This window comes from Apteryx mantelli, chromosome 8, assembly GCF_036417845.1.
Source record: "Apteryx mantelli isolate bAptMan1 chromosome 8, bAptMan1.hap1, whole genome shotgun sequence".
Lineage (NCBI taxonomy): Eukaryota > Metazoa > Chordata > Aves > Apterygiformes > Apterygidae > Apteryx > Apteryx mantelli.
Window position 1 is genome coordinate 21,749,947 of NC_089985.1, and position 23,757 is coordinate 21,773,703.

The 23,757-nt window shown below is 39.1% G+C and overlaps 1 protein-coding gene across 2 annotated transcripts in view; it reads left to right on the top strand.

Moving 5' to 3' along the window:
• DPYD (dihydropyrimidine dehydrogenase) overlaps window positions 1-23,757 on the top strand; it is a 382,796-nt gene that overhangs the window by 94,884 nt on the left and 264,155 nt on the right. For both annotated transcript variants that reach the window (XM_067300877.1, XM_013961321.2), the window contains exon 4: window positions 13,791-13,878. In XM_067300877.1, the coding sequence (XP_067156978.1) occupies window positions 13,791-13,878 (88 nt within the window). The remainder of the gene's footprint in view (window positions 1-13,790; window positions 13,879-23,757) is intronic.

Genomic DNA, 23,757 nt, shown 5'->3' on the forward strand with positions numbered 1-23,757 from the left:
AGGTGGGTTTTGGCACCCGCCAGGTGTCGCGTCCAGTTTCGCGCCCGCCTCGGGGAGCGGCGGACGGGCTTTGGCGCCTGCTGGGCGTCGCGTCCCGTTTCGCGCCCGCCTCGGGGAGCGGCGGACGGGCTTTGGCGCCTGCCGGGCGTCGCGTCCCGTTTCGCGCCCGCCTCGGGGAGCGGCGGACGGGCTTTGGCGCCTGCCGGGCGTCGCGTCCCGTTTCGCGCCCGCCTCGGGGAGCGGCGGACGGGCTTTGGCGCCTGCCGGGCGTCGCGTCCCGTTTCGCGCCCGCCTCGGGGAGCGGCGGACGGGCTATTGGCGCCTGCCGGGCATCCTGTCCCAGTGCGGCTGAGCCTGTTGCGTTCCTCCACCGAGCACCAAGGTAGCAATTTGTGAGACATTATCGTAATTTTGTTTATAAAGTCAGAGTTGTAGAGCAATGTATAACAAATAGATTATTAAAAAACAAAAGCATAGATTTAAAAATGAGGTCAATAAATCACCCTCTTAAAACTGCAGAAGAAGAGGCAGTCTGTGTGTGAGGGTGAACGGGCCTAAGCAGCGGTGGCGGGGACCCTAGGGGGGATCTGTGGGGGACGAGGCTGAGAGCTGCCCGGTGCTGGTCACAGCCGGTCCGGCCCAGAACCGCCTGGCGCTGGTCATGGCTGGTTCCGGCCCCACACCAGTCATGGCCAGTCTGGCCCAGAACCGCCTGGCGCTGGTCACGGCTGGTTCCGGCCCCGCACCGGTCACGGCCGGTTCCAGCCACCTCCAAAACGGGTCACAACGCCCACCGCGCGGGAACGGCGGCTGCTCGGGGGAGCACAGGGCGCTGCTGCGTGGGCGTTTTTGAGAAAGGGCCGTAGCTGCTGGGGGGACGCAGGAGGGGAGGCGAGAGGAGAAACGTGAAGGGACGTGCTTGCTTGGAGACCCGAAATGGAGGAGGCGGGTAGAAGGGACGTTGCTGGGGACGTGGCTGGAGGCGCGCTCGTGGCATGAGATGCCCCGTGCCGGAGGAGGCTGAGGGCCCGCGGGGGACCCGCGCCGCAGCAGGGACGCCCCTGAGGGCCTGCAGGGACCCACGTAAGAAGCGCGAATCGGCAGACAGAAACCTTTACTGGTGACTGTAACCTCCTGTGTCCCACTGCCCCCCTTCACCCCTCCGAAGGACCTGGTAGGGAGTGAGTGTCGTGTGTGGTGAAAAGCAGCACAGTGGAGAGGGGAAAGTGGGAGAGGCGCTGGGCTGAAGTTGAGCTTGGAGGAAGGGGAGGAAAGGTGTTTTCTAAGCAGCTGTTTAATTGGTTGTGTTGTCTTTGTTTCACAATGCTCGAATCAGTAATTAAAGTTTATGTTAATTGGCAATAAATTAAATTAAGTAATTACCCAAGCTGAGACTGTTGCCTGTGACAGAGGGAGAGAGTTAGTGAAAGGTATTCAATATGGATTCCAGTACTGGTGATGTTAAAATAAATGTATTAAGTAATATTATTGATTTGTGTTTGGGCTGCATATAACATAGCTACTAATAGAAATGTAAACCATTCATTTGGCTTGCTTGTTCACAAATGCAGTTTGCGAGAAAGAATAACATGGTTAGAATGACTTGCATTATATACAAAAAGCAATTGGTTTAATTTCTGATACATCGAAAGGATACTGCAGCTTTTCTGATTTGGCATGCACTCATGTACATGCTTTCAGCTACAATATGCTGTAAGCTACACTGCTTTTCTGTTTTTAATTAATTTATGTAGCAGTTTTATTCTGAAACGTTGCGAATTGGGGAAATACAATTAAAGTAATGATATACAAGCTATATAAAATGAAGTGGGTGAAAGGCAGTAGTCTTTGAGGCTATACTGCAGTATGGTAAGTGAAAAATTCTGTGTCCCAATAAAATGACGTGAGGAATTTGAGAGCAAGCAGATTGTAATTACCCATGGCAGAGTGACTCAGAGCAGGCTTCTCCCCATGGCGGGGTGCTCAGAGTGCTACCTCTGAACTGCCTGCAGATCTCTGCCTGGCTACACCCTCACCAGTGAGCAAGGATTTAAGAGGAAATCCCAGCAATCTGCTTTTCTTCTAGTAGCCACTGTTTCCACCTGTTTGATCACAAACTGAGAGTGCACGGTCCTGAGTGTGCAGAAGAAAGGTTACTGGGCAGGGACAGTTTTAGTGCAAGACCCTACCAGAAATGGAGCTTCTGGAGGACTGACCTGTGGATAGCAGGAAATCAGAAGGTGGACTGCAAAGCAACTGGTTCAACACTCTCATACACTACTGACATAAGTACCTGCTGGCAGGTGTTGGGTCATACTTTTTATGGTATCAGTATTATTCATTAAAATGGAATAGCACTGAAGAATGATAAAAAGTTGTAAGACAGAAGTGGAGAGGTGAATAAAAGAGGGTGCAGGAAAAAAAAAAAAAAACCTACAGTAAGCAGGAAGATAGCCAGGCAGATGCAAAGGAGAGGGGAGAGTTCCTGCACTCAAGGGCAATTCGGAAGTAGAAATAAAGTGGTGAAAAGAGAATTATGGTCATGTAGAGAGCCAAAGAAGAAAGAGGAAAGATGAGTCATTGATGAATGGAATGATTTGGCATCTATCTTCATATGATTCAGTACCTTTTAGGTGTCCGAAAATAACCTTGTCTGTAAGTACCATTATTCTGCGCTAGAGTAGGAGGGCTTTGTGTCTGAAGACTAACTTTCAACTCTGAGCAGTTCTTCCTTTCAATCAAAAGCACCTCCCTTACATCTCCTGTAGCAGCCAGCAGGAATGTCATGTCTGTCTCCGATTCTGCAGAGTGCCTCTATTTAAAATTTGTTTCCTCTGGTCATCTTAGTTCACAGATAGAAAAGCCCTTCCATTTCCTGTAGGTCTGCAGAAGTCTCAGAGGATCCTCAGGTGGCCAAAGGCGACAGTGATGTGGGAGTCTTTTTCCTTATTTCTTTAGATATGAAATAGTATTGCCAACTTACGTGATACTGAATGTTTTTCTTAAAGTCCTGTTTCATGTTATTTTCTGAGTATTGCAGGCACTACATGCTTACTATTCTTAAAATGACTTACTCCTTTTATTGAAAGGATGAGTTACAAGATTGCAACTGTCAATAGTCATATACATACAAACTAAGCTTCCCATTACCTTCTATGATCTCTTACCTTCCTCTGAGTTTCATACATGTTTATATGTTTTTCCTTATATTGTTTTGTTGTTTTCTTTATGAAGGTAAGTTCTGTCTTTCTGTGCCTAAAGGTAGCTAGTAAATGGCCCAAGTAAAAGGCTTGCATTCGCTACCAATCTGTCTTGGTCAGTTAGGCCTCACGGTCTTTCCAAGATGCTGATCTGCAAATCTCCCACTTTTTTTTAATAATTGCTGCTGAGGAGAGCTTTTCTTTCTTGCTGCTGTTTGTCTGTCTTTGACTGCTTTTTGATCCTTTTGTGGCGTATTTTCTTCTTCTGATTTTCCAGCTTCAGATGAGATGTGTCTTTTTCCTGTGCTTCTGATTCTGGCCTTGACACCTTCTAAGAATGTTAGGTATCTTCTGATACTTCATGTTTGCCATGGTTTCTTTGATAAGCTTTTTGCTAGCTGATGTGTTTGGTGCCTCACTTCAACTTATATTGTCTGTTGACATGTTGTGTTTGCTTTTAATGGTTAGACCGACACCAGCTTACCTTGGCTAAAATGTGGTAGGTACTGACAGTGTTATTGCAGTGGGCTGTCTGCATATCTTAGCACTCCTGTAATGGAATCTGCATACTTACCTGGTGCGCTCTCACTGTTTTACAGAAGTTATAGAAAACATTCTTGTTTCTCCAAGACATCAGTCTCTGTGAGCTACTCTTTAGTCCTTGAGAAGGGCATTTGCTGTAACTCAGCACTGCCAGAATGGGATCCCCTTCCTCTCTGCTTTGCTTTTGCTGTCAGGTTTTTGGCTCTCTTTCCCTTGTTCTGCATGCACTTAAGAGAAGGTGATTTGTGATCACATTACAATTTTGTGTGAAATTCTTTAAATTCTCATGTATGGTTTTTTGTGGTCACTTCCTGAGTTTCATGTATCACACAGTGTTACAGTTCTTGCTTGGACATTCTTTGGCCAGGCTATCTTCCAAAAACTGGAGCAATGAACTACTCTGAACGTGTTGTAACTCTTGTCATTAAAAGTTATCAGGTCTGTTCTGACCTTGGTCTCTCTGGATATTAGGAGATTGTGGAGTCTTGTACTGCTAATTATTATTTCTGCATATGCTTGCTATTCCATGTATGATCTCCATTGGGTATTTGTGCCTGTCTAGTATCCCAGTCAAGCTTTTATGGTCAGGTGTGAATTATGTATCAGTGTCCTGGTGTCATTCTTAAATTGTCTGGGATTATGATTGTGGCCTCTTTTGGGGGAGGAGAAAGAAAACAATATACACTTAGATAAGTCATCTTTAACCTCTTATGAAAAGGGAAGTTCATACTGGACTTGCTTCATGCAATCTGACTCTCCATTATATTACTTCTAGTATTATTCCATCCTGTATAAATTGCCTGGAAATATGAAGAAAACATAATGAAAGAACATAAGGAAATGACAAGAGGCAACAGACATGTTGCAACACCAGAAATGCTGATTAGATATTTGGAAGAAAATTTTCATAAAGGAGGGTGGTCAGACACAGGAGCAGGTTGCCCATAGAGGTTGTGGAATCTTAGAGATATTTGAATATCTAGAGATATTCAAAACTTGACCAGATATGACTCTAAGCAACCTGATCTAACTTTGAGATTGGCCTGGCTTTGAGAGGAGCAAATTGGAACAGATGACCTCAAGAGGCCATCCACCTCTGGATGTTCATCCACTGATCAGGATGGTCATCCACCTTCCATCTGAATTTTCTGTGTTACTTATGTGCTTATAGACTCTCTCTCCTCTTCCACCATATCAGCTACATTGTTCTGTGGAATGTACATCCTGATCAGGGTATCAGTCTCCAACAAGGGGATAAGAACAGATTTTCAATCAAATTCAAAAAAATTCAGTTCATTTCTGGTTTAGAAAGATACTGCTTTCTTCTCTGACTGGTTGGAAAATATTTTAAAGGGAAATACTTAAATTTTTATGTTGGAAGATGGGTGGTAGTACAGAGAGAAGCCTTAGCCTCATCTCTTGCTCTTCTGCTTGCATTCCTAATCCCTCTGCTTTTCCAATACATCACTGCAGCTTCTCTCCAGCTACCCTAAACTGGCATGCAGGTTTTAAGGAGCTGGAAAGGAGTTGCAATCTTATGCTATACTTGGAATGCAGTCGGTGTCATTGGCATAGCCAAACTGCTAATAAGACACTGTCCTAAAGAACTATAAGCAGTTACAAGTATATTGGCATAGCCATAGGAGAGTAACCTTTAAGGATGATGAGGTAGCGAAAATAATCTCTCCCAGTAAATCTCTGTCAGTAATTACACAGTGCACAGGTGAGAAAGAAACATGTAATGACTATATGGCAAGCTCACTAATGGTATTGGTAACACTCAGCAAATACTTGCAGATCCTCACTGGGCGACAACAGTTTTCAGCTTAGCTATTATAGTGAACCTAGAACCAGAAATATTTTCTGGTTCAGGTCTGGTTCACATTCCATATACTTAAGGGTTTAAAACTGAATTCTGTTTCAGGAATTATCATCTGGCTCTCCTGGGCAGTGCTTTACATTATGGCTTTGGTATCTCAATAATGTGCTTTGTAGTTACTGAAGTCCACATGGCAGTGCTTTTCAGGATGCTTTAATGGCTTATGATCAGACAGTATGTTCATCTTCTGTCCAGAGACGACTGTTCCACTCCAGAGAGCACAGCCAGCAGCTTTTCTATCTGAACATACTCCCCTCTGGGTTTGTCCACAGGAAAGTACCCAGGGTGGTTGCTTCAGCACAGTGCCATTTCTAACCCATGTCTTGTTGCATCATTGTACTTGTAACTGCTTATAGTTCTTTAGGACAATGTCTTATTAGCAATTTTCTTTACTCTTTCAGTGCCTGTCAGTCACCATACTTATCCTCCATCTTGTCATTTCTTATAGTTTCTCAGGGTCTGTAGGGAATCTGTTTTCCTCGGAGTCAACTTGTTTTTACATAGCTTGATATTCCATTCTTGGCACTTGCTCAGAAGCCATTATATGATGTCTTGATTCTGTATTACTTCTTCCTTGGCCTCAACTACAGTTTGATGCTTCCAAGTCCTCTAGTTCATTCTGCAGGACTGCAGTTTTGGGACTCTAAGACACCTAGGTCTGACCCCTAGCCACAAACCTAGATATATTTTCCAAGTGAGGCCTAGGCTGTTGTCTGCTGATTGGCTTACTTGGCAAAACACACCAGAGAATTCTTGACATCACTGTTGGTGATGTCAAAGCCATTATGAGCAATAATTAAAAAATTACTTCTTTTTAGTGCTCTGTTAAATGGTTTCAGATGACATTGACCCTCAGATTATCTGAGTGTTTTGCCCTGCCACTAGACCGCTGCTCCCATTCATTGTCTCCACTGGCACTAATGCACAACTCTGAGTTGCAGCAGTCTCGTGGGCCATGCAGGGGTATGTTTTAAGGTTATGCTTTGCATCTAGCCACCCACCATTTTGGAATAAATCTCTGTGTATTTTCCTAGAACACCATATGTGGCTAATGGTGATTGTTTTGGCCTCTGCTATGTGGAGGATGGTGTTATACTGCAATGAAATTCCTGTCTGGCACAGCTCTGCTGCTCGGCAGAAAATTGTTGTCTTGCATGTCAACAACTGTTTAAAAAAAAAAAAAAGTCGCTTGTTTTGCAGGTTCCTTATCAACAGTCAGTATTTGTCCACTGGCTTCCAATGAGTTTTCTCATACAACAACATGAGTTGGTTGCATTTCTCTCTCTCATTGTTCTGTTTATCACTGTTGCTGGTATTATTTTGCACCTGGTTCCACTATCCAGCTGGGATAGAATCAGTCATTGATCTAATAGCATAATGAGAAATATGGCAGTTGAAAGTTTTGCAGACATTCTCTGCGGTGTGTGCCACCAGTGAAAGTTTCTAAAACTTGCACGGCTGTGCCAGAGGCATCATCCTCTTCAGTAGAAGTGATTGTGTACCTAGTCACTGCATGCATTATTGTGTGTGTTTTTTTTTTTCTTCAGTTAATTGAAGATTTGGAAAGTAAAAGGGTTTTTATTTCTTATGGTTCCATTGTATTGACTATAGTCTGGGCATTTCTCTTCCCAGGATTACATATTCAGGACCACGATAACTGCTTTCCTGGCTAGTCCATGTTCACTGCCTTTTGTACAGGTTCAAATACTCTTTGTGTTCAGAGGAATTTCTTGGGGATTATATCTGTTTCTCCTACAGACCAAAATTATGTATTCATATTTGGCTCTAACTAAAGATTATTTTGCCTTCAGTGTTCCAGAGTTCTCCAACCTGCATTATATGTATCAATTCTTTTTCTGCTTCTTGATTTTGAATAAAAACAGGTATTTCCCTAAGTGTTATTTGTCTTTGGTACTCATCAAACCATTATATCAGCTGTTACTGTGTTTTGGACTTTAAACCTGGCAACAAAATCTCCCCGTTGCTTTCTAATCTTTTTCTCAATTTTGGTCATCCTCCCTCCCCCCCATGAAATGCAAAGAAAAGAAAGACAAAAGGGCTTGGTTTTTGGGGGGTGGGAGGGATTGGTGTTGGTTTTTATCTTTATCCTCCATGGTACACAGGTTGGCTGCTGCTTCCAGGCTTCTAGTGGTCTTTGAGGGATTTCACTTTCCCAATGGTCCAAAGAATCTCTGCTGCCTCTCTTCATGTGAGAAACTATACATCTTTTCTCTTTTCCCACGCTTATCTCCTGATTTTTCACTTGCCTGACTCCATTATTTTTTATGTACCTTGTACTGGGTGATAATGTCAGAAGACTCCATGCTTCTAAAAATAAACAGGCCTTGGAAACTTGCTCCTGGTATGTGATACAGACTCAGAGAACAAAATCAAACAAACAAACTTGGGTGTTTCACAAACACAATGTATGATCTGTAGTTAAGGGCCTTAGAGTGACTGGAAGTTCAGTTATGACAAAGCAGAAGGGAAGACAGCTCTGCTAGAAGCAAGGTTCTGGAGGACATCTACAAACAAAGGTAAATTGCAGTCCTAATCCAAAGAATGAATGATGCCAATCATCATTTGTCCACCACCATTTTTCTCACTAGCAAAACTTATTTTTTTCATGATTAATGTTGTTAGTCGTGAAATCTAACAAGGTTCTGGGTAGTGCAGCTTTGTATATATTCTCTCGGTAATATCTCAAAATAAATAGGAGTTAAGGCACAGAAGTTACTATGTCATTGACATACGGATTCTGCAAGTTTTGAAGGCCTGTTGTCTGACACCAGCTCAGCCATTCCCCATTTCTTTGAACTAATCTTCACTCTCTGCTGTTCAAGCATCCTTGTTTGAGCACAGACCCAAAGAGTAGTCTTCCATCGTAAATAACGGCAGCAGCAGGTCTTTTTTGCAGGTGTAGCAGTAGGTTCCCATCAATTCTTTTCTGTTGCAGTGAGGGATCTTTCTCCTGATGTCTCTTTTTACATGAGTGTGTGTGTGTCCAAATCTCTATTCAGGGTTGTCCATGACCCTGTTTAGGTACAGTAAGAGCAAATGGGGAAAAAGGAACTGTATACCTACAAAATTATCCATGAATAGTTAAAGGATTGAACCTCAAGAGAAAAACTTAAGCAGTTGTCTTCCCTCCTGTCACCCCAGACAATGGGAATGGAGGTCCTTCGTGTTCAACTTGGGAGCTATTTACAAAACTGAAATGATAGATCTATTTCTCCCTTACTCTTGGCTTTTTTCTTCTGCTGTTTACCATGCATGGCTCAGGGTTTAGAGAGTCGTACAAGAGACTTGGAACCAAGAAGAATCTTGACATGAAAATTGTTATGATCAGTCTCTAGTGTGAACTGGTTTCCAGGTTGTTGGATGGTGTCACTCTACCATTCTCTTAAAAATAATTGACCCAAGTTTTGGCCAATATACACTGGAACATGGTTACGTGACCTGTTTAAGACTCTCCTATTTTGTGTTATGTGGGCTATTTCTGGATAAAGTTTTAGGAAGTTCTACAAATAGTAGAGCTAGAAGCCCTTTTAAAAATTATTTTATGTTCTGCAGAAACCCACATAAATGGATTAGGATTTAATCTGCTTCTAAACCTCTGCCAACAGTAACCAAGATAAAGTTTATTTGGCTTGTTTTGTGATATATGAAAATTTGCTAGGTTATCAGCAACAATCCATTGTGGAATATTACCTCAGATTATCTGTGTCACCCCTGGTCTTTCAGCATACAAGTAATTGCACTTCAGATAGTGTTATTGCCAGTTAGACAGACAATTGTTCACTGCAATTTTAGGTAATGAAATAGCTGAATTGCCCTTCTTTGTTTAGAAGCAAGGATTTGTTAAGAGCTAATCTGGTCCCAGAAATGAGGCTATCTGTTGGTCAAATATTTTTACATTAATACTTAGAAATATTTCAACAATTAGACAATGAAAATTATTTACTGGAAATTAGTCTTGGCTGTAGCTACCTTCTCTTTTTCCTCTGTGCACAATAATACACAACTGGTTTCTTATATCTTTTGTTCCAGAAATTTGTTACTTTTTTCTGTTACTTTTTTCCTCATTTACATCTCAACTTTTTTTATGCCTAACTATACTTCATGGTTCTCTTGCATCCTTTTTCCCAAAGGATAGTATTTGTTCCAGAAATTTGCTACTTATTTTTCTATTCCCTTTTTCTTATTTATTGCCTTGAAAAAAAGATCGCTGTTCTTGAAATGCCTTTTTATTTTATTATTATTAATAATCTACTGCTCTGTTTTGGTTTGGGGTTTATACTTTAATACCTATGTTATTAGAGAGAGCTTGAATGATTTTGTGTTTGTGCATGTTCATACACAATTTTAGGTGCTTATTTTGTACAGAGAAAATTGACAGGTACAAGCCTGAGAGCTGATAAGGTTGGGTACTGCATAAGTACCTCCTTTGCATGCCTAACTTAGTGGCTGAAAGAGATTCACAAGCATGTTCACCTTAAGCATTAAATAGCTTCATTATTACAATATTTAAAAATTAAAAGTAAGTTCACTGGGGATCGTATGTATAATTTAGCACTGTTCAGTAAGACATGTAACGTTTGAGTTTAGATGTGTGGAAAATGTGAATTTCTGTCATTTTATAGTCACAGGCATGTCTATAAAGCTATGCCAAATGGTAATATTTGCATAAATATTTATATAAATATGCTATACTTACACAGAGTTTGTAGAAGTTTTATATTTAACTTACCATTTTACAATATCACTGAGCTGAACCAACAGCGAAGTGCTTCCAAAATGGAAAATTTCATTCCTTGTCTTTGAGTTCTCCAAATTGGTGTTTAATGGTACAAAGACTATGGTGTTGCCTCTTGTGTGGAAATGAATTGCATCTGAGGTGAATACACTATTTTCTAAGACCCAGCATGGCTTATATATTTCTAAAGGTAGTGCTGTTCCATTAACAAATAGGGGTACAAATGATAATAGGGCTCTGATAAGTGAAAGCTTTTTTATCTTTGTTTTAACTGAAGTAGATTCTGAGATAACTAGTCTCAATAATCAGTGTAGGTCTGACTGTGTCTAATGCTCTGCATTTTTACAAGAATGTATCCAAGAATAGTATGACCACTTAAAACATGGTTGTTTCATTTTGTACTTTTTAGTAGTGAGCATGTAGCTTTTTGTTTAAATTTAATGGGAGTTAACAGGTGAATTAGATTTAATCTAAATTACTGGTTTGTTGTTTACCTTACATTTTGAACTAAACACATAGTAATGGAATAGCCTGGAAAAATGAAAGAGGTCAATTACAGAAAAAGGACAGATAAAGAAGTGTAATTAATTTTTCTTCATATGGGGACATGCATGTGTCATTGAAGCTCATAGTAATTGCAGGCATATTTGCTTAAGCTCAGGATTTTGTGTGTGATTTTTCAGAGGATCAGTGACTTGCAGTAATTTCCGTAATAACTTTCTGGTGGACAGTTCTACTTTTTTATTTATTCTTTTTGCCCAGCTCACCAAAATGCAATACCTTTGCTCCCTGGTACAGTAAATGCACTCTGTAATATCTATTATGGTATGGTCAAAGGATAATTTATTGTCACATAGAAAAGTAGGTCAACACTAATGTCACTTGATAATCAACCCCCCAAGTTTAATAAAACACCTCACCAGCATGCATTCTGCACAGTGCTTGATGTTTTATTAGGACTACAGTACCTTACAGTACATAGCTATAGTGGGAGTGTAATTACTGAGCTGTCAGGGTGATAAGTGGGATTAATGGCAGCCTGATGCACTTTAGTTTGCAGAGCGCTCAGAGAATCGGAAGATGGTATTATTATAAGAGAAAGTCTGGACTGGCATATTCATGGCACCTTTCCCTCCTCCCCAAAAGCTCCCATTCAAGTTTGTGTTGTCCTCACTCATTAAACGCCAACATTTTCAACAGCTGTTATTTGTGAACCAGCTCAAAAATCAAAAGAGAAATAATTTGGTGAAGATGCTTAATACCCACAACTGATAACCTGTACGCTGCTTATCCTGTTAGATGCCTTTCTAGTCAGTTTTGAGATGAGATTGTTGTATATCTAATCTGTAGAAAGGTATTTTATGTTAAATGCAATTCTTTCAGTCTTGGTTACAGAACTATTGCATTTTAAAAGAAACCACATTCAGGTAAGTGGGAAGGAAAAAGTCATAATAGGATTGTTGTCTTTTTTAAATGTGATTTTTCTTTTCTGTTATTTCCTCACTGCTACACAGCCAAAACAATCATCTAAGCCCTGACACAGCGTCATACCTTGTCTAATGTATATCCTTTTTTCTGGCCTCTCATACTAAAACTTTGCTGTCTTTCAATCTGCTTAGAACGCTAAGGGCATCCTCTTGACTCAGTGCTCTGGCCACATCAGCCCTTTGAGGTCCCCCTTGCCCTGTGTTCGCTTGTTAAGATGCCTATGACATATGTCTCAGTGAATAGTGCTGGGCAGCAGTATTTTTAACTGCCACAGCTAAACCTGTTAGTGCTTATCTGCCAGAGCTCTCCGACATCTGGCTAGTTGAGCTAGTAACCTACCATGGTATTGAACCTGGATTTGGCTCTGTCAGATTTCCCAGCCTTTGGTGCCTATGAGAACTGTTTTCCTTTAAATATTTCCTCTGGGACACTTTCCCCATGAATAGCTCTGTGAGGAAATCCAAACAGCCGCTACCAAATGTGCCTTCAAATTCAGCTGCAATATTGCTGGTGCCACAGTGTCTGCAGTACCCAGCTAGATGATAATGAATAGGAGGATGAAAGCTAATTAATCTTTTACTAAACTGCTTTTACCTTCTCTCTTATTCTACACTTAATTAAAAAAAAAAAAAAATACAAAAACAAATCATGTGACTGACAAAGTTAGACCTGTTCTTCACTGCAGCTATTTTCAGGTGTGTTTGTTCCTTTTAATGTACTCTTCATTTCTTTGTGTGTTTTGTCCGTAGGCCTCTTGCGGCCAGGTTGATCACTCTTCTGTGTTTGAAAATATTCTGTCCCAGTCAGATCCATAGTAGTATTTACTAGTACTAGGTAACAATAATTAGGGTGGACTTGTTAGACTTGCATAAATAGTGGTGCTCAGATAATACATTAAAATATTATTTCATTTTCCATATCTGAAAATTGTTAAAACTATAATTTGCATAAATTCTGTACATTGGTAAAATTATATTGAAAGAGCAACTAGAATAATTTCGTGAATTCTGAGATAGTGAGCATTGTGGCATTTGTGTGATAATCACTGATATGTAAAACCAAAAATGCATGCCAATGCCTTTGTGTTTAATAGTGAATAATTTTAATTCTTCAGCTGTTTTTTACCTTGTTTGTTTGTTGTAAATTACATATTCTAACCTTTAGGGCTTAGTCCCAAATGGGACTTGCACAAATAACTAGACCACTACGCTCACATGGATGACTAATGCAGGAACAGATAATAAATCTTTGTTCCTTAAAATCTGTGTGTTATTACTATACAATAAAATATGTCATTAGGGATAAGAAGGGGGTATTACATATTTCAGTAGGGTTTATGCATAGGTGTACTGAACTGTTTTAAAAGGTCATAGGCACATTACAGGAAATGCATAGGAAAGACTCCAGAATTTACCAGCTATTCGCATTCTTTTGCACGTACAGTACAGACTAATTTCTTACTCTGTGGAAATATTGTTGAATTTTGTATATCTGATTGTCCAACATCCAAAACTTAATGCTCAGTGACACTTCCAGAACTTAAAGGATTCAGATTCATAGCAGTGGTGATTTTCAAATGTGAAAATGAAATGGTCAGAAGTTTAGCGATCTTGGAATGTAGGGGAAAAAAGTTGTCTTTATGTAATTAGACACTGTTTCTTAATACTTACGTGTGGGTAGTCCACAGTTCTGACTGTACGTTGTTTTCTTCCTTTATAAAGTGATGTCAACCGAGCCAATTAGTGTTGAACTTAATTCAATAATGGTCATGCAGCACTTCGAGATTTTAACTAGACATTTTATGGAAAAGCTCTGTATTATTCATTTGTGGCTTATCTTCTGTCATGCGCACTTGAGAAACCATATACTATTGGCAGCATTTGTACTCCATGTCTCCTTGACACATTTTCTTTTATTCCTGTAGATGCTTAAAGTGTGCAGATGCCCCGTGTCAGAAGAGTTGCCCAACTAATCTGGACATCAAGTCATTTATCACAAGTATTGCAAACAAGGTAAAATCAGGCTTGCAATAGTACATGGAAGTAGAGAACAGCATTTGTTTGCATTTCTCATTGTATAATTGCAGTACAAGGTTTATCTTTGTAAAGTCTTATAAAATAGTGTTTGTAACAGGTGTTTTAAAATTAAACAGATTCATCTGATTTTTAATTATTGCTGTTTCATGGTAGTACGTTATGCTGCTCCATGCTAGTACAGAGGGTATATATTGCAAATCTATTTTTTGTGTCCCTTTTTCCATAAAGCTTTTGCTTTTGGTGGTTTTTAAAATCTAATGGTATTGAAAAATACTGAACACTACAATGTCATTATTTCACTTTGTTACTACATGACTGAGGTAATATACTTACAAAACTTTTTTTCCATTAAAGGGTTGTTATTTTCTTAGCAAGTGATTATAGTTTAAATTTGCTTTGGGATGAAATTTGGCCTGAAGGTGCTCATGTCAAGGAATGTTTTCTCATTGTTATGGTTTATTTTAGAAGGCTCTGGTTCGTGCAAATGTGGTCTGTCACTTAGACTAATAATAAAATATTACGGGAATAAATTGAACCCATGTTTTTGGAGCTGCTGTACCTTTTCCTCTCTTAACAGGTTATTATATTATAATGACAATGAAATCTTAAAAAACCTTCTTATTTGTGGTTTACAAATGACTTCTAACAGTAAGCAATATGAATAAAGTTGGCTGCAAAGTTGATATGACAAGATTAATTGCACTGTCTGGGATAGTCTAAACATCACTGGATATTGATTGCCCCTTACCTTTTAAAATGTTTTTCCCATCTGTTGAATCATTAGCTGCCGTTTGATTTATTTATCTGTATGAGCCCAACCAGACTCATAGTCTATTGGGGGTGATATGAAGATTTTCTGTCTGCGTTTTATGCTCTAACATGCATCAAAGTTAGAATGCATCTGATAGAGCCCATGCAGGTAAAGCTGGAGGAAAGTGGGCAACAGCAGCACTACTGCGTGCAAGTTAACAGCTACATTGCTTTTATTACACGGTATGTATTGGGTGGACAAGATGCCAGTAAATTCTGCACCTTAACGAGAAACATTAGGATAAAAGGGGATATTAAGATACGTGTATCAATTATAACATAACTATGTGTTGATGTGGTTTACAGTGGTTGGCATTATGCCCAGCATCTGCATAAAGACTGTTTTCTTATATAATCTGTATCCTGTCATTGCAGCACTTATTTTCATGAATGTAGGCATCTGTTTTCAACCATACTATACTACTTTGTGGCATATTGCTTCTTATTACCTCTTCCAGGCATAGTGAAGCAGAAGAACTGAACAGAGAAGGTACAAAGCAGTAATGAAACTGCTAGTCTTCATCTCTTAATTGTGCTGTAGTTTGTTTAGGAAACCTAAAGTAAATTTTATGAAAGTATTTTAACAAAATGGCCTATGTTTATTAAGGGTTACTTATGCTACTGCCTTGGATAGGATAGGGTGGCACCTGTTGTTAAGGAAAGGAAAAGGGCCTGATTATAGAAACACAAAAGCTGGGAGTAAAGAAGGAAAGGTGGACTGAAGACTGCAAAAGAAAATGTCAGAATTGACACCAAAGGTGTCCTGGAATGAAACATTTGGTGGGTCTTTTAGACTCTGATAGCCTTAGAAATATGATGCTTTCATGAGCTGGCAGAAAGGGTAAGTCATTTTAACAGCTGATTCATTCTGAATTCTGGGAATCCATTACAGAGGGAGAGAAAATTAAGGTGGGGTGACTGCAGAGCTTTGAGAGCTGTATTTTGGCAAAGATATATTGGAATAATATTAGGAATCTGCTTTCAAGGTGTGAAGTGAAATCTTTGTCCTACTGAAGCCAATGGGTACATTCTTAGAGATTTTAATAGGGCCAGATTTTACCTGTCAGTCAGAGAGGTGGGTCACAGCCTATAGTGTTTGGGCTGTTTGATGTTAACTCATTTAAAGTATCTTGGAAGCTGCAGATGCTAGGTAAGACTCTGGTTTTGCCCTGAGCAAGTGACCTGATCAGTTGCTATTTTATCAGGAAATCCTGCTTTAGAAAAGAATTGCTGTATACTGCTATTCTCTCAGGAGCTTTAACATTCCCTAGGGGAAAACCTAAGTATCTCAGATTACTGACATGTAGTAATAGCCTCACTTTTAGCACCCTATCTATCCATAGCTCCAGTATCCATTCTGAAACTGTAGTTTCTATAAAAAGTAGACAAAGGTTTTGGTAACTGCTTTTACTTCATGTTGATGCTTGATAATCACGCAGACTGAAGGACACATTGACACGTGGGCAGCTTTAAAAAATCCAGTAGTCAGTTTCTGCTAGCCAAGATGTTAAGACAGGAAACTGTATGTCTAAAATCAGCATTACATCCAGTTCCAAGTGCAAGTTTGCATACAGTCTTACCCTTTGCTTTTTCTCCTTATCCTGTTGGAGGAAATCTAATGTTGCATAGTCATGGGAGCATTTCTCTGCAACATCTCTAATGCTGACGTTTAAAAAAAAACAAAAAAATATCAGAAGTGAGGAAAAACCCACAACCAGAAATACTTAGCAAACAGCTGAAATCATGGGCTAGGCAACAAGGCTAGGATATCTTCCTTATCTATAGCTTTGCTGTCAATGGCCGCACCTCCTTCAATTCATGTACTGACCAACTTCTCAGAGAAATAACACTCCTTAGAGGGAACCCAGCCTTGACTTGATGGCTGCAATTTGCTAGGCTGAATTTTTCTTTTGATGAATTAATTTCTGGTGCCTTTGCTAGAAAATGTTTCTGTTACAGCATAACAAATCCTGTTCTTTAGGAGCTATTACATAAATTCTTCCTGTTTCCGTTATTAATAGGATGTTTTTGTAGGTATGTGTATGTACTGCTGGGTTTTATACTACATCTGCACTTTGAAGCCCCTTGCTTTCTACCAAGTGAGAAATACAGACATAAGGTGGAAATTGCGAGGGAGATACAGAAAGTTAAGTGATTCGTTTGACATCATGACCCTTAGCAGAGTCTGTGCGACAACCCAGCTATCACAGCTCCTACTGCAGTGTCCTCTCCGCTGTTTCATTCTGCTGCTGAGGTGTTTGAGATACCTGTATCATATGCTTTTAGAGCTGATAGAAGACAAGAACAGTATGTTTTTGAAAACCATACTGAAATTTCAAAGCTACCATCTTGAAAGTTTTTAATGAAACCAGTAATTTTTCACATTTGTTATGCAAGTTTAAAGTATTTTTCTAAACTTTTATTAAAATAATCATTCAGATAGCATTTAGCAATGTGCTTGCTGAATATTTTTATATCATTATTTCATAAACGCATGCTTCATGCTGTCAAGGTTTTGTTAAATGTCATTGAAAATACTTTTCAATGCAAAAACTTTTTTGTTGTTTTCACCTTGTAAATAGACTTCTATTTTTAATCCAACAGTTTATGAATACATCTGTTAGCTTCTAGACAAAATAAATAGATGAAATGTAGAAGATTCAGGTATTTGAGGTCAATAAATCCAGGATATCTGGGGATGCTTTCTAGACTTATTGAAGTCCCTCTCTCACTTCCAAATCTTTCTTCCTCGTTCACTTGAGAAACACCCTTCAGCAGGTTACAATTCTAGTTCTTTTGAGGAGATCCAGTTCGCTAACTTCCTTGTCCTCCTTTCTCCCTAAGTAGTAAGCAGTATGGCATTCAGGTATTTATTTAAACATGATTCATTATTAATATAGAGTATTTAGACTACAGTGTACTGAAAATGAATTACTCTGTCAGATATTTAAGAGCTCTATTGTATGTAGTTTGTTTTGTTGGAAAACTACTATAGCAATCATAAAAGGTCAGGGATGCTTGTTCTCTAAAGCCTGAGGCTTTTTAGATATTTACAGGCCATGTACAGTGTAGCTGTTTCTTGCTGCTCTGCCACTAGACCTCAGCTCAGGAGTAGAAGAGGGACAGGGGAGGAGGGGATCTTTCTGGGTTGAGAGGGTAATTGAATTGCCAGATTCAATGAGCCTTGAGCCTCTTTGAGAAAAAGGATGTCACTTATGCTGTATTGTGTTAGGCCACTCTGACTCAGTAGAGTTTAGGCCACAACTTGCATTCTCATTTTCCATACAAACTGGATTACAGCTCCACTTTATAAAGGTACAATCTAATTGTTTGTGTCTTCCCAGTCAGCGTTTCTTGGTTCATACAGACTGCTTGTCACTGTATCTCTTAGAGACGAGACTTCAGATTCGCTATTCACACATTACTAAATTGTTTTTTAAACATCAGAAGATAACAAAGTAGTATTCTGACTTCCAGCTGTTTTCAAGAGCACATTTATGTTTAACCTTGCTACTTTAAATGCAGCCTTCACATTACAAAACAAAGAATATGTACTTTGGAATGTATGGTTGCCATCTTAGTTATCTTTTCCTTTAGAAATAAAAAAAAAAAAAGTGTTTAGCTGTTGTAGGAGAAAATTTCTCTTCTTTCTTCTGAAATATTATCAGGAGTGATCTTAGGATTTTGTGTCCTCCTTTCATTGATATCTCAAAGCAAGGAGGATGTGTCAGAGTGGAGCTCCAACACCCATCATCCTCTAGTGCTGGTTCAATCAAATATCCTACAGCAGTAGGAAGTCCTGCAGCTTCCCAGAAGCAACTCTCAGCCAAAACACTTGCTACCTGACCACCTTTCCTCCTGTTAAGCAGAGCTGTGATGCCAGAGGAAGCTGCCCATTGAAAAGCAAGAGCTGCTTACGTAATGTACCTTTTTACTGCTTAGTGACAGGCCTGGAGCTTTTAGTTATCATGCACCATTATGGTTGAGTAATTGCTTTGGAAAACTTCTGTTAGTGCAGTTTAGGCATAGAAATCAGTGTGTATTAACTTGTGTTATGTGGCACAGGCATAAGTGACTGACTCAGCCTGTATAGTCTGAGTCTATAATGAAGAATTGGGGATGGAGAAGTCTCTTTTGTGATATCTGTACTCAGTCACACTTCCTGTCACTGCAACCCTTTGTTGCTAGCTCTCACATTTTTTATATCGTCTTGCAATATTGCCATGACTCCTGACATCAGTCCTACAGACTTCTGCTTATTTGAAAGAATCATATTCTCCCCTATTACTTAATAATAAAGACTAACTGGTCTGAACTGACATGACAATGATTTCCTAACAGACTCTGCATGTGTATGTAAGTCTTTTGGTGTCCAGCATTTTTAAGAAAACCCAAACTGGACTGCCCTCTGGAGAAAGGATTGTTCCTGGCTGTGTGTAGAGTGCTGTTAGGGAACTGAATGCCAGGAAAAGTACAGGAGAAATAGTGGAACCCAAGAGTTAAGTCTTAGGATTTCAGAGGAATATTTAGGTTAAGAGCAAACTAAAGGAAATGGGGGTTATAAAGAAAAGACAGGAGAGGAAAGGAACTGGAGAACAGAGACATATACCAAGGGATAAGGGGTGAATCTGAAGTCTGGGATATTGAAGGATTAAGAGAAAAAAATGTTTGGGATAATATACTGGAAATGAGAAAGAAGGAAAAGTGGGTAGACCAAGGAAGGCAAAAGAAAAAAAAAACACTGTAGGATCATTAAGAGAAAATGAAATGAGGAAAAGATTGTAAGGAAGAAAGGGTGGTAAGAGACACAGAATTATGACAGGTGAGAGAAATCAAATGATGGTTTCTCTGTGCCAGAGGAATTCTGAGTAAGTTAACAAAGGACATCTATATGCTGTTGGAAAGACTGTAGAAAATCATGAGTCACAGTTCATATGTAAAATACTGTAAGTGGGATACTGTTAATACAATGAGGGATTGTAGAAGTCAGAAAGCTGCTAGATGACTGGTAATAATTATATACAGATATGCATCACAATTAATCTTTAAGTACTACTTTGAGGCCCCAGGTTTTTGAAAGTGCTGCTTTCTTCAGCTTTCTCTGTTAATCTTTGTATATTTCAGGTCACTAAATACAAAAAACATTTAAAAGAAAAGTAATAATGGCATTAAATTGATGTACTTGAAACAGTGACTTTTCTTGAGATGTCTGTTTGTACTTAGTGTAATGGAATGGCTGACAGCTGGTTTCAGTTTCCATAGTATAATTATGTAGAATAGACTTTTGCGATGACACTATGTCAATTAAGGAATCTCTCACATTCCAGACTACAAAGGACAAAATGACAGTACAAGATATTTCTTCCGTTCTTTTTCATAAAAAGATAGTGACACTGTGTGAAATTACAGTCCTGTTATGATGACACAAGTCAAATGATGTGAAAGATTTCTGGATTGATTAAAAATCAGCATTATAGTATAGAATATGTATGATTTGATAAGTTGCTGTTATGTTTCGTTCATTCTACTTTGGAAGATATTTTGGTGGGAGGGCTGACATGGTGGGGGGTTTTCTTGTTGTATTTGAACTGGTGTGTGTCAGAGTGAAAATTGCTACTTACATAACAATATGCATTTTTAAATAGTGAATCTTTGGTATGTAAAGATATTTTAAGCCAATACATCTTAAATTTTAAAGCCAAAAGCCATCACACAATATGAACTAGAATAGAGGGAAGTGAAATTTTCCCATGTTTTTGGTATGTCTGTCTTTTTTTGTTTCGTTTTAATTTCATCCAGAGGAAAGGGAAATTAACTCTTTTTTTTCTTTTAAAGCATTCCTTGTATCCCAAAATCCTTGCTAAGACAATGTTTTCATTTTTTACACAAAGCACAATAATGAATATTCTTTATTGTTTTTGAGAAAACTGCAGTGTCACAATACCCTGATGCATGTGGAATTTATATAAAAAGCTCTTAAATTGAAAGAAAAGATTCTATCAGCATTTCCTGATAGTAAATGCAATTTCTCTGGTCTCTCAATATTGATCCTACGTGTTTTAATAGTGGTTTTTTTTTTCCAAGTAAAAAACAGTCTCATTTGCATGCAAATTATATAATGCTTCCAAATGATACGATGTGGCGATCCTCCTCTGCCTGGTTTCCGCTGATTATTGATGTCTGTTTAAGGCTTGTTTCTGTTCTGTGTGTTAGCAATGTAGTATTTATTGACATTTTGATGTAGGAAACCACAAAACATCCTATCCAGCTAGATTAATTTATTTCTGTGGCAGTGCACAGGAAAAAAGATTCTATGAACAAAGGCATGGGCAGACATTTATCTCATTAAAAAAAGTAAAAACATTCTAGTTCTGGATTTGCTTCCTCTGTGATGTCTGTAAGAAACTAGCCAACCAAGTCATTATTTCAGCATCTTTAAAAAAATACTCCAAACTATTAATGTAGTTTGCATCATTCCACGCCCTAGCGTAACTTAGTCACTTTAATAAAGTCTGTCTCCCTTTAATTCTGATCTCTTCTTCTGTAAAACATGTGGTGTTTAGTTATCAGCTTGCTGTGTCTGCCCCTCGTGTGTTCTGTGCGCTGCCTGGTATGCTGTGGTTGTGTGAAATAAAAGCAGTTGATTATATTTTTATGAAATGTGAATGTTCTGGCCTTAATACCACTGGTAATTGTAATGAGCATTAATGCATGTTTTCAGTTAAAAAAAAAAAAAAAAAAAAAAAGGTATGTTCTGTAAGAACAAAGTGTTCATAACTAATCATTTAAGACACTGTTAATATGGTGCAAACTCCTTTGTTAGTATAGTAATACAGTGGTTTGCAGTTGTGTGACACAGTTTGTATAATACCATCTAGTGTAACTCACTAGATTATATTCTATTTCCATGTTGTTTTTTGTCAGGTATTGGAAAACTTTTTTTCTAGTAACGTCTGATACGCTAGATGATAAATTGACACAGTGAAAGGAGGGTATATGAACAAATAGAATGGAAGGACAAAGAGGTGAAGTGACTCGGAGCTGGTCTCCTGAGGTCCTGCCCAGGCTAGGTCTCTGTGCTAGCCTGTGCCCTGGCTATCAGGAAGGCTGCTAAAGAGCTTGCTCTCCTAACCACTGCACAGAGGATTGGTAGCAGTATGTGGCTGTATCCTTTCGCCAGTAGTGAGCAGAACTGATGGGAATCAGAAAAGTGGTTACACTGGTGTTCTGGAAGATGAAAACTGGGGCACAGGGTGGAAGAGGAGAGAGGGAGCTGCAGCTCTTACACAAGTATGATAACATACATACTTGAAAACAAGACAACCAATGGTAAAACTGACACAGAGTGGCTTTCTTGTTGGCAGGCAGGGAAACTGGGTGAGCACTGAACCCATAGTTCCCTTTCCTCTTTAGAGGTGTCCTCTTCAGCACAGTTGGAACACACTGGTGAAGCAGTGCAGAAGACTTGCCCTGCTGCCATTGTCATGCTTCTTCCTCAGATAAAAGGAATTCTTTGGACTTCAGGTCTGACAGCCTTTTTATTTATCATTAAAATTTCTTTCAGATGTTAAGACTGGAAGATGTATACTCTTTGATACATTTTATATACCTTCTTTTCAAGAGGGCAAGGTACCTAAACCTTGCCTGCTTAGGTGCCACCGCTAGCAGAGATAGCAACAGGAACTCATAATAATGATAACAACATCTCATAACTTCCCAAACCAGGATCTCAGTTTCATATACTCCATCATGTTTCCTCCAAGTTAAAAGTCCAGTGGCACTTGGCCTTACCCACGTTGGGACTTCAGTCCCAGCTTCCTACATAAATAATTCTAGTATGATGTCCAGAGATAGCTTTCCCTAGATATCCCTTCAGTAAGTCAGGGCCTATACCCACAGTGACCCTGGTCCCATCTCTCTGAAGTCACATGCTACTTCAACATCTTCTTTCTTCTTTCTATACCTTTCTGCTGCCTCAATTCACTGCTGTGACACAGCTTCAGAGGGATAGTTCTCCTATATCTATGCTCCATGACATAGCTCTGCTCAAGTTTTGGCTTGAATTTGCAGAACAAAATAAAATATGCCAGTTGTATTGACATTGCCAGTAGTGGCAGAGCTCAAGTCTGAGGAGCTACTTTACAAGTATGCAATAAAATTAAATTTAAAAAGGAGCAGTTTAACAGCTTTGCTTTCTAGGCATAATAACTAGCTTTGTATATTGATTTTAATTACAAAGTGTAAAAATGTAGGAAATCCTTAATTAAGTTACTTAAATGAAAATGCACATATTATTTTAATTGTTTCCATTGAACCAGAGTCAAAGATAATAAAAATAATAATCCTGGACAATGCAAGAAGGGAAAATAAAACTCTTATACTTCACAAAATATTAAACTAAACGAAAATTATTTGAAAACATTTTGATCTGTAAGTTAGTGAGAAAAATCCCTATTGCTAGTTTCTGATTGTTCCTTTAGAGTGAAAAAAGGAAAGACTTGATGCAATTGCCTGTGGAATAGACATCTAGTGCTACTTAAGATGCTCTTGATGCTGCTTTAGAAAGACACAGGTCTCCTGCAGTAATTGTGTTACCTCTGCCATCTGCTTGGGGATGTGTTGGACACTCTGGGACATCTCCAATACAACTAGACTTTTGTGTTTTGGCAACTGAATTGAGCTCATAATGTCCTTACTGGCCATTTTTTAATAGCTTTAATGATCTCAGATGTATTAAAACAATATCACTCAGATATTGACAGAGCAAACGTATTTGCTAGTACATACAACTTCTGTTTAACTAATACTCCTTTATATTGTGAGAATGAAATAAATGAGAATGATAAAGCACCTTACCAGCCACCACAGGCAAAACAGTTGAAAGAAGCATCTCCCAGAACAGCTGGGGAAGGGGATTGCCTGTTCAGCCAGGACTAGAATTTTGATGGACTTTCATAGTCTCTAAGAAAATTTTATGAAAATAAACACAGGTATCTGTTTTGTGTTGCCGGGTGATGGACAAGGGCTCATGCTGTGGAGTGGACA